This window comes from Labrus bergylta, chromosome 23, assembly GCF_963930695.1.
Source record: "Labrus bergylta chromosome 23, fLabBer1.1, whole genome shotgun sequence".
Taxonomy (NCBI): Eukaryota; Metazoa; Chordata; class Actinopteri; order Labriformes; family Labridae; genus Labrus; species Labrus bergylta.
Genome location: NC_089217.1, coordinates 470926 through 487651, shown reverse-complemented (window position 1 = coordinate 487651; position 16726 = coordinate 470926). Strand labels below are relative to the sequence as shown.

Here is a 16726-nt window from a genome sequence, read left to right as displayed (position 1 = left end):
TCCCGAGTCTTTGGTCTCTAGTCCCGAGTCTTTGGTCTCCGGTCCCGAGTCTTTGGTCTCCGGTCCCGAGTCTTTGGTCTCAAGTCCCGAGTCTTTGATCTCCGGTCCCGAGTCTTTGGTCTCCAGTCCTGAGTCTTTGGTCTCAAGTCCCGAGTCTTTGGTCTCCGGTCCCGAGTCTTTGGTCTCTAGTCCCGAGTCTTTGGTCTCCGGTCCCGAGTCTTTGGTCTCAAGTCCCGAGTCTTTGGTCTCCAGTCCCGAGTCTTTTTAACAGAGTTAGGCCCAGTGTCCGCCTGGCGTTATTCCCAGGCAAAGGAGCGCTGGCTGTACGCTCGGGCGCGCTTATATGAAACGTTTGTGTGCTGGGAATTAAAGCACTGCACGTCCGTCCCGTCTCCATGACAACAGTCTGTTGACAACGACACTTCCCCGTTACTTTTTACTGCATGTTTTTTTTTTAATTTGAGATTGTTATTTCAAAATAAAAGCACACAGCAACAGTTTTTATTTTGATAAGATACACAGATAAGTTAACCGTTCATCCCTTTCACATGCATCCCTGTGAAAGTGGAAGGTTTCAGTAACGTCTTCCTTTTGATATCTCCAGTTAAAGAGTATTGATCGACCTCCTGACAGCTGTTAGTCTTCAGTACTAACGGGGCTCCGCTGTAACTCTCATAACTCGGCTTCCTTTCATTTTTCTCCAGCTCAACAGAATCTAACAAAGGCATTAAATGTTGTCTCCTGACCCAACTAGCACGCACTGTTTCTGCTATCAGTGCTTTGCCTGTGATCATGTTGAGTAACAGGAACAAAAGCTGTGAGCTGCTCTATCATCACAGTTCACTCCGTTTGTTTTGACAGATCCAAAGAGTAAACACAGAGCCCGAACAGCCGATTAGCAGCTTATGTAATATCACTATAGTATCTACGCCTTCTGAAACAAAGCACATGCACTTTGAGATTTGGAGCCGCTACAAACGTCCAAAAACAGGAACAGTCCTTTTTTTTCCTCCCTTTGCAATCAAACCTGAGTTCTTGAGGTTTCATTTTCAGCCGCTGATGGGGTTTTTTTCTCGCACTTCAGAAACCCTTCAGATCCACCAATCAAAGGCCCTGAATCCTGCAATTTAAAACTCTGAAGCGAAACCCTCTCCTGCTCTGTCGACTGGGAACAAACAGTCCAGATAGTCCTCAGGTCAACATCCTGATGAATGTAACGAGCAGGTTCAGCACTTCAAAAAACGCCCTTGTCGTCACTTTAACAAGCCAACAAACACTGCAAAACCTTGATTAATCACTCGAACAACCCCAAAGCTTCTGTGTGGGTTCCTTTTTCATCTTCACCTGATCTGAGGCTTTGAAATAAGACGTTCTTTTTTCTCAGAACAAGGGGAAGAAGACAGAGATTGGAAAACATTCAACCCTCTTTTTAATTTGATGTTTTCATGCATCAGTGCGGGGACTAGAAGCTCATTAAATCAGAGCTTTTCACCGTTGTTTGATGGATTAACCTTCAAAACGAAAAGTTAAAAAAAACAAAAGGCAAGCCAACTCTCTGACAACTGTTCAAACATAAATCTGTGACACACACTGTTGTCAAAGAGCCGGATGACACAGGAGTTTCTAACATTGTTTACAGCCATACAGCTCACCTGTCAGCTCTGTTAGAACACACTGCATTATCCAACTGACCTTTCTGCACGGCTTCAACGCCTTCTATGTGGTCGACCAGCCGGGATGTCTTCCACACGCTCTGCCACGCACCTATCAGGTACATTTGAACCCCTAAAGACTGCTGCATCCCTCACACCTGTTGACAACAAGTAAAACATCCATTCTCTTCCATTTATTCAGAGTTTGGTTGCATTTGCAGCACGCTGTGCGAGGCGTTCTGGATGACTCCCTCCATCTCCTCCCAGCTGTCCTTCCAGCGAGTTAAAGATCTACCTCAGGTTTTCCTCTGAAAGGATTGTTCCAGGACATCATCCAAAGAAAGGAACCAAGGAAGCATCCTGATCTCGTATAAAAACCCTCCAACTGTCACCCGTCAAATAAAATGATTAGGTGATCTACTGTGAGCTCCCTTTGGATACGATAAGATTCAATATGATATGATATGATGAATATATTGTTGTCAGAGAAGCCAGCACTTCAACATTTCCTTAATGTCTGATCATATAGAGCGCCACCAGACTGAGTCCTAAAACCAGGAAGTAAGTTAGCATGTTAGCACCATGGGGTCTAACGTCTAAAAGTCAACGGGGATTTTGAATGTGTTTGTGGTTAGACTCCTGAAATAAGGTCTGTGGTTAACACAAGCTGAAGAGATGTTGGTGTTTTGTTAGAGCACATAAACTACGTTAGGTAATACCTCCACCTGTGAAGTTTGAAGTTTTTACTCGTCTTTAAAAAGGCGGTTGCTAACAAGCGGCTAAATGTGACTACAGTGGTTGTCGGGGACATTAAAGGTCATCACGCCGGACACAGAGGGCGGGAACTCTCTCACTAGTCGGAGATGTCTCCTGTAGGTTTAATCTTTAGGTTCAGGTGAATATTATGTTAGTAAACTATTTATTAAGCTACATGGATTAGTTTATCGGAGATCGTCTGAAGCATAACGCTAGTGACGTCACAATCATCCCACCGTGGTGTAGTTAGCTTTAGCATAACGTTAGCTTTTTACTTCTGTCGGCCGCATTAATGCTTCAAACATCATAAAAATGGCGTTCATCTGTGAAGATTATCCTGCTGAACAAAACGCCTATGCTTCAGAAACGTGTGTTTAACACAGAGATTATTTTCTGCAATGATCCAAAATCCAATGAAAACATCCCAGAGGAGGATTCTGGTTAGACCCCATGGAGATGCTACTTCAGGGTCTACAAAAATACATCATATGGTTTGTTCTCTATAGTGAAGTCTCACTGATTGATTGGTCCTTTAAACGCTAAGGCTTTGAGACTGCTTCCATTTCTCAGTTTATGCAGGCATATGCTAAGAGCTGTTTCCTTCCCCTCTAAATCCATCCTTCTGCATGGATCAGGGGTAACCTGACTTTGTGGATCAAAAGAGTCTCAATGGGACTTAAAGGTTTTAAAGAAGACATCCTGAAGGTTGGCTCATCAAAACCTAAACATGATTACATAATACCCTTTCAGATGTTTTTTTTTCTTCTTTTCAACATTTCCTGATCTGATCATTTCACTTCTGAACAGATAGACTACATACACAGACCCTCCCTCCTCCCTTTCTCTATTGCTGCCTTCCCTCTTCTCATCCTTCCTTTCTTTCCTACTTCCTTTCAATCTAAATGCCTTCTTCGAGCCCAGACACTTTCTGACAGTCCTACCTTCACATCTCAATAAAATAAACACTTGAGCTATGAGCAATCATGCCATCATTTCCATGGAAAATACATCGTCCCTAGTTATCTTTCTGCCTTTTAATTTGAATGGGTCCTTCAGGTAATACTCAGTGGGAGCAGAAGCAGCGTTTGTGTTGCTCACAGTGGTTGTTTGCCTCCACTCTTCTCTCTCTGCAGAGTGCTCCGTTATGTAACGTCTCCTCAGGTTGGTTTGCAGGTTTCCTCCTCGACTGATCTGAATCAGGATGTTCGCTGTGATTTTGGCTCCAGATCATTGTCTTGTGGAGAGGTGAAATTCTTGTTCAACTCGAGCAGCGGGAGGGTTTCATCCTGAAATAACTCGGGGTCAACGTTTCCATCATTTCCCGTTTTTGTCCTAAGCAGAGCCGCTGTCCTCCCACACAACCTGAACAATACAGAAACTACATTCTTCACCAGGATATAAGACTCAAATTACACGGACTCTGTCTTCACATGTTGAAGTAGCTTTAGGTGTACGAGTCTCTTACGTTTGAACGAGTTCAAATTCAACAATCTGAAGCCACAAAAGTCCTGATATCAAGAGACTTCATCACGGTTACTCAACAGCATTATCATATTCAACAAACAGGTTTTAAAAATGTTCTAGTAAAAATATTGATATTTGTTTCTATACCAGTATGTCCTCCTTCCTTTTAAGGCACCCCCACACGGCCGTTTTGGACGCCCCTCGGTTTGTCAGATATGAGAGCAGTTATCAGGTCAACAGGTGTTGCAGCGATGGAAGCGGTCAAGAGAAGTGGTTCAGATAGAAATGATTGTACCCGACCTAAAAAGCCTCTGCATGTTTCTAATAAGCTCCACGAGCAGAAACGTGCTCAAACTAGGATCAATATTGGAGATGCTTTTGAAAAATGGAGAGAGGTTAGAACACAGAAAGGTTTACAGACCCATGCAGAGCTGGATAAACACTGAAGCTTCAGAGGCCACCACATGGTGACCTGAGTGAACATCGACTCAAAGACATAATGAAACAATCATATTTAATCAGTCTTTGTGTAAGCAGGTCATTAATAAATGAGCATATTCAAATGTTAATATTCAAATGAACTCAACATTTACCAAATATTAAAGTGAAGAACACCTGAACGCATCATTAAGTTCAGCTATTTCTTCTTCTGCTGAAGCCCCTCCCTCAACAACAGCACGTTTAAAATGTCAGCCACGTGTGTTCCTTTTTCCTTCCTCCTTCCAGACAATCGCTGTGTTTCTTTTGTGACCAGTTTCTGCCTCCTCATTCTTCTGCACAGCCTTCGCTGTGTTCCAGGGATATTTAAATCTCTGTCACCGAAGAGTACAAATGAAATGACTCCTCGCTGGCTGACTTACAGAAACCTTGACTCATCTTATCCGCTCTAAAGAAGTGTATCAGCTTTTTCTTTACTTTGCTTCCATTGGAAACTGATGAAATTACTCGAACGTCTTCATCAGCTGCAAAGTGAAAGCACCACAAGACTCGTTGAATATATTATTTAAAGGTTTATACTTGGGCGTTTCATGCCTTTATTTTGAAAGGACAGTTGATAAAGAGCAGGGAATAACATACAGGAAAGGAGCCTCATGCTTGGAGGACTGAAGCCTCTTCACATGGGGTCTGCACTAACCAGCGGCGCTCCAACACTGAATATTTTCAAACTGAAGAAATTCAACAAGTCTGAAGTTCTGGGGACTTTTTGAAGAGGAACTATCCCCTAGGAGTCAGCGTAGGAGTTCCCTGAGAACTACACCCCATGGGGACTTTTTTCTGTCTGCATTCGCACCACCCTGGTACCTCCTCTGAAGCAGGAGCTAAAGAGGTTCCTCTAAACGGGTTCCAGGAACTAAAATAGTTCAGAGTTCCTGCGGTGGGGAATCGATACAAAAGAGGGAGGGTTCAAACGCTTCCTGGAACTATGAATACGTTCTATAGAAGACATATCTGTGAGGAAATGAACAAAGAGTTTGTATATCATGCAAGATTGCTATTTACTAGACTACAGCCAGATTCCTGTTGACACTGCTTCCCATTGTTAAGAGTTATCTGTGGCACAGTGTTAGCTGGGTTAGCATTTTAAGCTAGGAGGCAGTTAGCAGGGGATTTCCTTCCTTCTTGGTTCTCTTCCTGCTCTTTGTTTGGAGCTGAAGATGGAGCACCTATTGGTTTTTGTCAGAGCTCAAATCATTGAACTTAAAGGATCAGTCTGTAATCTGTCAGGCCAATGGGTCGCTACGTCTGCCAGAAGCATTTTTCTTTCACTTTTGTTTTTGATAAAACCACCACCCTTTTTTGCCAAAGCCAACATTCATATTTGGAAGGGACTGAATCCTTTTGGACTATTCCTAATTTTCCAGACTCATTTGGGATTTTATTTATTTAATTAGCAAACAGAAGCAGACTTCTGGTCATTTCAGATCCACCATTCAACGCCTTCATGTTTCACTCAGTTCTCTCTTTTTGTCATCGTCCCGTTGAAGGAGATTTCTCTCACTTCATCTGTCGCTGACACACAGAATTTGCATTCACGGCGTGGAGCTGATTTTCTTCCTGATCACCTCGTGTGTTGAGCAGCCAGACTGTGATCATTGTCTGACACAGACACTCATCTCACTATAAAGGAACATTCTGTCTTTTGCTATTGTGCATGAGGACTGAGGCGAGATATCTGAGATTTCCATCATGTTCTCTAAAGTCAAGAAAAATGAAACTTTCAGACATGAGAATGTAGTGTTTCTCAATGGCTGATGGAGTTTTTATGACGCATATAAAAAGCTTACTTTAATATCCATTTGCTGCCTTTAACAGACATTTCAACAGCACCTCACACTCTGATTCAGCAGGTCACATATTGCTTGCTGTGTTCAGCTGATTAAACTCAGGAAGAGGGCTACAAGATGTGGTTGAAGGCCCAGGAGAAAGCTTTCAAATCCGGGCTTTAACGACACAATATCATCTCCAGACATGAAACATTTGGAACACAGATTGGCATGGATTGGCCTTTCAGAGGTGGGAACAGTGAATCAAAAATGTAACACTGTTAAAGGAGCAATATGTGACTCTGCCACCTGGTGTTTAAAATGGGTACTGCAGTCTAAACATTAGAGAGCTGCCCCCCCCCCCCTCCTCTCTGGAGTCCATGCTCACTCAGGTCACCATGTGGTGGACTCTGAAGCTTCAGTGTTTATCCAGCTCTGCATGGGTCTGTAAACCTTTCTGTGTTCTAACCTCTCTCCATTTTTCAAAAGCATCTCCAATATTGATCCTAGTTTGAGCACGTTTCTGCTCGTGGAGCTTATTAGAAACATGCAGAGGCTTTTTAGGTCGGGTACAATCACTTCTATCTGAACCACTTCTCTTGACCGCTTCCATCGCTGCAACACCTGTTGACCTGATAACTGCTCTCATATCTGACAAACAGAGGGGCGTCCAAAACGGCCGTGTGGGGGGTCTTAAAAGCGCCTACCTTCTCTGGTCCAAACAAATCCAGAGCATTCAGGAGCAGAATCTAAAGTTAGAAGGAGGACATACTGGCTGCTGCATTGTTGTCAGAGAAGCCAGCACTTCAACATAGCATGTTTCCTTAATGATCAGAGAGTAAGATACCTTTATCATTTCACTCACTACACATCTCACTGATTGGATCTTTATATTTCTGTATTTCTTTTCTTAAAATGTTTTAACGTCTCTGTGAGTCTTTTGATGTGTCGTGTGAAATCACTTTGAATTGTTTTGTTGCTAAAATGTGCGATAAATATAAATATACTTGACTTGTCTTAATTGCCCAGCTTTACGCGACGCTCTGAAAAGACTCGGCCCAGGTGATAGTTTGTCTAGCCATTAGTAGCCCAGCAACGGTTGCTATGAGAGGGGGCTCTCTGATTGGTGAGTCAGCGGTCCAATCAGAGAGCCAGCAAAGGGTCAATTCGTTTGGTGAAAGTTTTTTGATAGTTATTTTGGATCTGTTTGTGCAAAACACAAAAACATAAACTGATCAATCATCAAAGGTTATTTTTATTTTTTTGTCAATGGAGTCTCGTGGCTTTGAAGCGATGTAGACGAGTGACGGTTATTTCAGTAGGGATCCTTTCTGTAATGTTTTCAGACACTTAGAATAACAATCTGAGCCAGTCGGAGACAAAATCAAAACCTTTTCTAATTTGATTTTCTATAATTGCCCCAAAGGATCGCATTGCAGCCGTTACAGCCGGTTTCATTACAAGCGATCTCCTGATGGAGACCTCGAAACGTGTCAAATATGTGCTAAGGGTTTAAAAGGGTCTCTTTACTCTGTGGTGGGTCGCACAAGACCAATAAATACACAATTTCAGAAACAGACTGGTTCTAAACTGGCTTGAATAGGATTTAGTCCAGATTTAAACCAGTTCAGCTCCAGGCCGGTGGACTTACCAGTTGTCAGCAGTCCCATCAAACTTTTCCAATGGCCTTTACTGATTCCTGCTGGTCTCTTCTGGTCTGGCCTGGTCTGGGCTGATCCACTCCACAGAGCCTGAGTGCGTTGCTCGTCCGATACTTGTTTGGCCCGTTTCTGTCTTTGGTTCTGGTGCAGCCTCAGGCGGCAGGTTCTCGAGGGTCCGGTTGGTTTGACCTCGGCACGCAGGATCTCAGCGATGGGTTGTTGTAATCCCGTGGGCAGGCACAGAAGTGAGAATGAGTTCTTTCTGCAGTAGATGAAGTATTTTCCGACTGTGTTGTGGTGGGACGAGAAGAATCCACAGTACATGAAGAAGTCTTACAGTAAACAGTTTTTGTAGTTTCTTGTAGTGTAACTGTAGTTTTTTTGTAGTAATCCAGCAGCAGAGTGAGAGGTCTCAGAGTTTCAGATTGTATTCTGGGTGCTGCCCTGCCCATCCTGTAGAAAGGGAGGAAAAGAGGGAGGAAGAGCAGGAGGAGGCGGGTGGGAGGTAAAGGAGCGTAGAGGGAGTCCAGGATATGAAGGAGGGGGAGGAGGGGGAGAAAAAAAACAGCTATCAGAAGAGGAGTGGAGGGTGTACGGAGATGTCGGAGTGTGTGGTTTGCAGTTTAAATCAGAATTGGGTCAGACACGGTTGCATTTTGTGGAGGCCATTTCAGCGTCAGTCGGTTACACAATCGGAAGCCGTTTTATCGGTTATCATGGCAACAAGGCCAAAAGAAAGAGCCCTAAAACCTGCTTTCTAACTGCTGCTATGCTGTATTATGTAAAGTTTTAAATATTGATTTGTGTTTCTATTCTCAGATGAGCTGGTGGAACTCAGCTGCAGCAGACTTAGACGAACATACTGTTAGCCACAGTTAGCTGTTAGCATTCATGAACCTTGACCAGATCCCTGTCATGTCTGGAAACACAAAGTTACACTCACTCAGGGAAAACAACTCCATATTTATTTAGGCTTTCATAAAAATACATAAAAGCAAAGAGAGGGGGGGGGGGGGGCAGTGTTTCCCAGAGAACGACGCTGTACCTCGGCGGTGGCGTTGGGGGGGACATGTCACAACGATCATCCTAAACTACGGACATGATTCATGGATTTCAGCAGAAGTGTTCAAAAGTGTCTGCTCTGTCTCAAGGTCTTATTCACAACGCTGCTATGAGCAGCCAGTTGGTAGAGAGCTGTTAGCTGTTAGCCTTCTGCTAGTCAGTCTGGTAGCTAGCTTGTTACTGTTCAAACTTTTTAGAGGAATGCTAAAGGTAAAAAAAACTAGATATATTGTAAATTAAATTGTGATCAACTATTACCCAACGTTGTGGTTAACTGTTGGGAGACTTAAAGCCGAACATGATTAAAGGCGTATATGTTGGCAGCTAGCGAGCAGCTGTTAGCTAGGCTAAGTAGCCAAGCAGCGATCTCTTTTGCTGGTTATCTTTGTTGACATGGAGCTTTGAGATATTAGTAAACCGTTAGCAAAGTGGATGAGTTAACAGCGTTAGTTTGTGACTCTGCTAGGAGCCAGCTGTTGACCTCTGTATGGCCTGTTAGCCATACTGGTGGCGCGCTAATAGCTACCAGCATGCTAGTCAGCTGGGTTGATAAAAAAAGAAAAACTAGGATGTTACTATGACAACACAGACAGCAGGAGGATATGTTGGAACAAGAGCAAGATTTAACAAAACAAAAAAAGACTTGACAAAGATTAGAAGCACTTCCTGTGACTCACACTTCCTGTTTCCTGTCTGCGTTGCCAAGGAAATGGATGTTTGGCAGGAAAAGCTGAGAAGCTGGCCGGAGCTGATAACACACACACACACACACACACACACACACACACACACACACACACACACACACACACACACACACACACACACACACACACTTCAATCTTCAACCATAAATACGACTATGTGTCTTCAGGATCTCCTTTAAAGCTTTGAGTAGAAAAGTAAACACATTCTTATAGATCATCTTTTGTTTATCAGTTAATCGTCTCTCTGACACCGCGTGTCCTCACAGCACGAGAGCGTGGACACACGCTGGCTGTCCACACTGCATCTGTTAAATATTTACTTCTTTGCTCTTTGAATTTCAGTTTCCCCTTTCAAACAGTTTGACATCTAGTGCTTTTATTTTGAAGGAGGACAAACTGAAGTGTGGTGCTTTTATTTTGAAGGCGGACAAACTGAAGTAAGGTGCTTTATTTTGAAGGAGGACAAACTGAAGTGTGGTGCTTTTATTTTGAAGGCGGACAAACTGAAGTGTGGTGCTTTTATTTTGAAGGAGGACAAACTGAAGTGTGGTGCTCTTATTTTGAAGGCGGACAAACTGAAGTGTGGTGCTTTTATTTTGAAGGAGGACAAACTGAAGTGTGGTGCTTTTATTTTGAAGGAGGACAAACTGAAGTGTGGTTCTCTTATTTTGAAGGCGGACAAACTGAAGTGTGGTGCTTTTATTTTGAAGGAGGACAAACTGAAGTGTGGTTCTCTTATTTTGAAGGCGGACAAACTGAAGTGTGGTGCTTTTATTTTGAAGGAGGACAAACTGAAGTGTGGTGCTTTTATTTTGAAGGAGGACAAACTGAAGTGTGGTGCTTTTATTTTGAAGGAGGACAAACTGAAGTGTGGTGCTTTTATTTTGAAGGAGGACAAACTGAAGTGTGGTTCTCTTATTTTGAAGGCGGACAAACTGAAGTGTGGTGCTTTTATTTTGAAGGAGGACAAACTGAAGTGTGGTTCTCTTATTTTGAAGGCGGACAAACTGAAGTGTGGTGCTTTTATTTTGAAGGAGGACAAACTGAAGTGTGGTGCTTTTATTTTGAAGGAGGACAAACTGAAGTGTGGTGCTTTTATTTTGAAGGAGGACAAACTGAAGTGTGGTGCTTTTATTTTGAAGGAGGACAAACTGAAGTGTGGTGCTTTTATTTTGAAGGAGGACAAACTGAAGTGTGGTGCTTTGTATTGACGAGCTGTTGACTCAGAGCTCAACACTCAATAAACGGCTCGCAGTGAACTGAATAAAGTGTTGACACAGGTCAAAGGTCAACATGTCAATCATGAAGTGGATATTATTAATGCACCGTTACCTCCACTTTGTAAAACAAGCTAAGGAGCTAACAAGCTAACGAGCTCTGCTGAGTTCGGAGAGATCGTGGCGAGTAGAGCCTCGTCCTTCCTCGTTCCTCGTCCGTGTGACCGAGCGAGTCGTGTCCTCGCAGGCCGTTACGAACGCTCCAATAAGTAACGAGAGAATCAGGTGAATTTTGTCGCTGACGCTGTGAGGACAGGCTGCTAATTCTGAAGCCAAAATAAAACAGATTATTGAATCAAAGTGACATCGGCTGCTTGTTGAACATCCTCGTTGGTTTCTAGATTTTTGTGAATGTGAACTTTCTGCTCCGCTAACACGCTGTCAGCGTCCTTCATGGTCTCATGAAGGCAGCAGGATCATTAGTGTAACAACATCGTTTATAACTGTGAAGAAAAACCAGAAGAACACGTTTCACACTTTGACTAAAGGCTGAGGGAACTTTTAACAGGAAGTCGAGTATCTGTAGTAAGCTTTTCCCTGAGTAAAGATCTGAATACTTCCTTCCTCAGTCGTCTTCGGTCTCCGTCTGTCGTGGAGTGAAGTCGCTGAATGATTCGCGTGTTTTCCACTCTCACATCGTGTTCTCTCTGAATCTGAACAGCGTGATCAGGTGAGCACAGAGCTGGACTCTCGGCGGTTCCGATCACCACGATGCTTTTTTTCATTGTTAGGTGTGAACAGGATGTGTGTGTCCTAGAAATGGAGCTCCCTTGGCCATTGCCATGGTAACCGTTGGCGAGAGCTGCCACTGCACACTGTATTATCATCTCTCTCTCTCTCCGTCCAACACACACACTTTGTCTTGTCAAGTTTCTCACATCACTTTGATCTGCGACAGCCCCCCCCCCCCCCCCCCCCCTTTAGAACAAGAACTAAAATGTTAAAGCAGTGAAAGCGCCCCCTAGAGGCTGAAACGCTCATAACACAGAGAGACTGAAGAACTCTTTGGTCCCTCTGGTCATTCAGGGTTCTTACATTATTACCTCTTATATATTTAGAGAAATCCTTTTTTTCATTTTAGAGTTTGTAACGGGACGTGTCCTGAAGTGGCCGCCGCCATGACAGAGCCGCCATCTTTCTAAAAACTGGATGTTACCTCAAAGAAAGCTGTCGTACTGATGCTGTTTGAGCTGCTGTGATAAAAATGTCATGTAGATTATACTCGGATACATCAGCTCGTCTGTAAACATATTCTCTTCCTCAGGTCAGTAGGGTCACCCCGGTTTCTAACTCCGCCCTCTCGCCCAAATATGGACCATTCTGGCTTAAAAAACAAAGACAATGGTCACAGCGATTAAAGGAAAACTTCAGGCTTGAATAGTTTGCATATCTGTGTGACTTCTCAGTGGCTACATCCTCTCATGAGTAACTCGCTCTGTGTCATTCCCCCGACCACCAAAATAAAGCCCCATGAGTGTTATAAACCCCCCCGAGGCGCCATCTTCAAACCGTAGTTTGTAACATGAAGCAGAAATGTAGGCGCTCTGCAAAGATACACGAGGTTATCTGAGCTTGAGTCAGTCGCACCAGAAGAAATACCTTTTCACGCTCCGATGATTTTCTCTCCATATAGTCTGAACACACGCAGTGCATCGTGGGAAATGCAGTCCCAAACGTTTTAGACAAGAGGTCTGTCGAAAAAGGGCAGTTTAAACTCTGACCATCAAGTCACTCAAGAACCAAGCCAGCTGTCACCGTGCCGTGGGGTGGGGGTGGGGGGGCCTCAACACGTTGCCATGACAACCAGGTGATGTTAAAGAGTGTGAGCGCTGCAGAAGCAGATCCACTTCCTCTTTGAAGTGTTTGAGCAGATCATCTCTTTAGATAGACGGTCTGAGACTACGGCCTACACACTCTCACTGCTGCTGCTTACATAACACACACACACACACACACACACACACACACACACAGGATGGTACAGTGATGCTGGAGGAAACAGAAACAGGAAATAAAAAGGCGAGAGAGAGCAAGAGAGCGAGAAAAGGAACACTTGAGGAGGAGGGATAGAAGAGTGAAAGAAATGAAAGGAGAGAACCGGATGGGATTAAGATTTTAAAGAAAAAAAAAGAAGCAAAGAAAGAAAAGGAAAGATCAGATGAGGACAGGATCAATAAAAGATGAGGAGAGGGAGGAGAGGGAGGAGAGAGAGAGGGGTTCACAGGAGGAAAGGAGGAAGTACACAGGAAAGGGGGAAAGATACTGAGCAGGACGAAAAGGAAAGGAAGAAAGGAAAGCTTCTGAGGGTGGAGGAGAGGAAATGATAATAAGGATTAAGGGAAGAGGATGGAGTTAACAGGGAAAGTAAAGTACCTGAAGCACCTACGGAGAAGGAGGAAGAGGACCAAAGAAATTAGGAATGGGAAAGTAGAATTAAGGACATAGGAAACAAGGAAATAAGGAAAGGGAGAAAGGAAGCACGCAAGAAAAGAGGGGAAAATGGGGGGGAAGTGCACAAAGCACCGGAGGATGAAATGAAGGACACAAGGCAGTCGAGGAAAAGATTAGAGGAATGCAGGACAGGACAGAAAGATCGAAAAGGAGAAAAGGAAGCAAGGAAATCAGGGTCGAGGATAGGAGATGAGGAGATGAGGAGGAAAGAGGAAAAAAGGAAAGGGAGAAGGAAAGGAAAGTAGGATGAGAGATTGGGTAAGGAAAGAAATAAGAGATGAGGGAAGGGGATGAAGGGAGAGATGGGAGAAGGAAGGAATGCAGAGAGAAGCGAGGGGAAGGAAAGGAAGAGAGGAGATGAGTCAAGGACTATTGAAAGAAGGGAGCAGAAGAGAGGAGGCAAGGATGCAAAGAAGGGTGGAAGGACAAGGAAATGAGGGAATGAATCCAGACAGGAGAGGAAGGAACGAAAAGAAGAAAGCAAGAAAGTGTCGGAAGATGGAGATGACACAAAAAAAGGAAAGAAGAGGAAGGAAACGACATGGGAGCACGACAAGGAGGCTAGGAAAGGAAAGAAAGCAACAAGTAGCAAAGGAGAGGAATGCATATGAGAAGGAAAGGAGACAAGTGAAAATGAGAGGAGTGCAGGAAAAGAAGTGGGAAAGGATGATGGGATGAGGAAAAAGAAATGTAAGGCTGACAACGAAAAGAAAGGAAGGAAAGAATTCAGGAGGAGAGGATGTAAGGAAAGGAAAGGAAAGGAAAGGAAAGGGAAAAAGATGACGACAGGTCGAAAAAGGTAAAGTTGAAATTGAGTCACGACTTTTAAAGTTACAGAGCGGCAGCAAGTGACACACACACACACACACACAGACACACACACACACACACGCACACACACACCCTTGAACATATCTCCGAAACAACATTCGCTTAACACAAGCATTTAATTTAACACACACACACACACACACACACACACACACACACACACACACACACACACACACACACACATTACACACAGAGCTGCACTCACCCAGAAAGATCGCCGACTCGTTCTCCATGACGGTAAACTGAAAAAGAAAAAGGAAGGACTGATGGGGAGAGGAGAGGAGGAAGGAGGAGAAGAAGAAGGAGGAGGAGAGGTGGGGGAGAAAAGATGATGGAGGATGGAAAAAAAAGAAGAAGAAGAAGAAGAGGAGGAGGAGGAGGAGGAGGAGGAGGAGGTGTATCTGGAGACGAAAAGAGAGGAAGAAGAAGAGAGGGAGAGGGAGAGAGAGAGAGAGAGAGGGAGAGGCAGGATGAGTGGAAGGCTGGTCGGTTCAGCCCACACACTGCTAGCATGACACACGCTCTCTGTGATATGTGTGTGAGCGTGCACGTGAGAGTGTGCACGTTGTCTCCCACTCCAATGCGTGGGTTAGAAAACACACCTCTCTCTCTCTCTCTCTCTCTCTCTCTCTCTCTCCTTCTCCCTCTTTTCTATCTCTCTAGCTTGCTCGCTGTCAGAGAGCGAGAGAGAGGGGTAAGCAGCGTGGGTGTGGAGGAGCAGCCCCGTTGTCATGGCAACGATGCAAAAGTAAAAAAAGGATAAAGAATCAGCATCCGAGCTTCATCACCGGCCGACGATGATGAAGCTTGTTGATTTAAGGGGGGGGGAGGGGGGGGATAAAGCAGATAAATAAACAGGATGAATTTCAGCTATTTTATGATATTTTGCTATTGAGCTGGGACTCAACCAATCAGAGCGCACATGGCAAAGAGTCACATGACCCCTGCTTGAGGAGATGAAGAGGGTGTTTTCCACATGTGCAGCTCGTTCAGTCAGTCAGTGAGAGGAGGAGGAGGAGGAGGAGGGGGAGGAGGGAAGCTGATATGTTAACCTATCAAAGTCATCATGACACTACAGCTTTAAAGGTGCAAAAGAGAACCAAAGAAGTTTCAGAAGTCAGTGTCATGATTCAATCAATCGAAGTGAGTCTCTTTAATGAGAGGAAGCTAACGGTTAGCATCTCAGCTACATTTATAACCTCATTTTTAAATTTTTATTTAATAAAAAAACCCAGATACCAGTCGCTGGAGAGCCTTGTGGTTATGTTGCACGTCCTATGTGAAGAGACTTAAGTCCTCACAGTGGACAGCCTGGGTCAAACCCAACAAGGAGCGACTAGGTGAAACCCTTTGGGGGGGGGGGGACTGAAGACTGGTGCTGTTAGCAATGCTACCGTTAGCCACACTTGTCAAACCTTTTTGACGTCTACAGACGGCGACCCTCTTCCTTGTACTTTAAAATCTGTTGCAAATCTTATGCAACTCGTCCAATTTTTCAATTCACCAAATTCATCCCAGAGTCACTTTCTGACTAGAGCAAGTCTTTCTACTTGTTGCGTCATGGCAGGCACAATCCTTCTGTTTTGAAACTGCAGCTAAATGTCTGAACCTTAAACACCCCTCAGACTTCGAGGATTTTGGTAATTTATGTCTCCATGCAAACAAAGACCTTTATTTCTTCATTCTTTCCCTCAAGTTCTTATTTCTCAACAACCCTGTCTTTACAATAGTCAGTCAGATATAACCAAGAGAAACCTTCTACACCTCTCAGAGTCTGAGACAGAACTCGCTCTTACTGAGGTGGGGCTCAAGTTCTCTGGACCCTGGACCGACAGAAAGGAAACCCCAGAACACTGAGTACACTCTTAAGTGGTCCTCACGAAACTGACTCCTGCTCTGGTTTCACAGAAAGAAGGGTTGCAGGACTTTCTCATCTGTGTTGGATCCAGACTTTGCAAATTCATCGTCCCGGTTAGAAGCTTGTTTTCCAGAACTTCTTCAAACAGTCCTACAAAACGGGCCCAGAGGTGCTGTTTGTCAATAGGAAAGGCAGGCAACTGCTCAGGGGCCCCAGGCCAGTAAGGGGACCCCTGAGGGCTGACAAACTTTAAACCACAGCAGCGGCTCAAAATGTGCAAATTTTGCGTCTGGGGGGATAAAGAGAGGAAGAGGAGTAAGTGTCGGGAAACTTGCAGACACGATGGTGGTAGCTGCTGGTTGGAAGGGCCCAAGGCTAAAAGTCATTGGGGGCCCTTCCAACCAGCAGCTACCACCATCGTGTCTCCAAGTTTCCCGACACTTACTCCTCTTCCTCTCTATAATCGCCACTGAACGGGGCCAAGTGTTTTTCTGTATAGTGCTGTTCAAACAGGCAAACTCCTGTCAGCTTGCTCTGTATCTGTTGCATCGAGGAGCTTACAGTCCCAAAGATCTGCAGAGATTTGAAGATTTGCTCAAGTTTGGTTTGAAACAATCCAACTAACATTTGGCCCGTCTATTGGTCGCTGCCTGAGGCTCTTCATTCAGGTTTCAGATTGTATCTCTCATGGCTGTATGTCTGGGTAGTTCCATGCCTTAGGAACTCCTTCAGAAACACAT

At 44.3% G+C, this 16726-nt stretch overlaps 1 protein-coding gene across 1 annotated transcript in view; it reads right to left on the bottom strand.

Annotated features, from left to right (window-relative positions):
- Positions 1-14742, bottom strand: part of shank3b (SH3 and multiple ankyrin repeat domains 3b) — a 41266-nt gene extending 26524 nt beyond the window's left edge. Inside the window, 1 exon segment of the mRNA XM_065951613.1 lies at positions 14334-14742. Coding sequence (XP_065807685.1) covers positions 14334-14641 — 308 coding nt within the window. The 5' untranslated portion in view covers positions 14642-14742.
- Positions 14743-16726: the final 1984 nt, after the last annotated feature.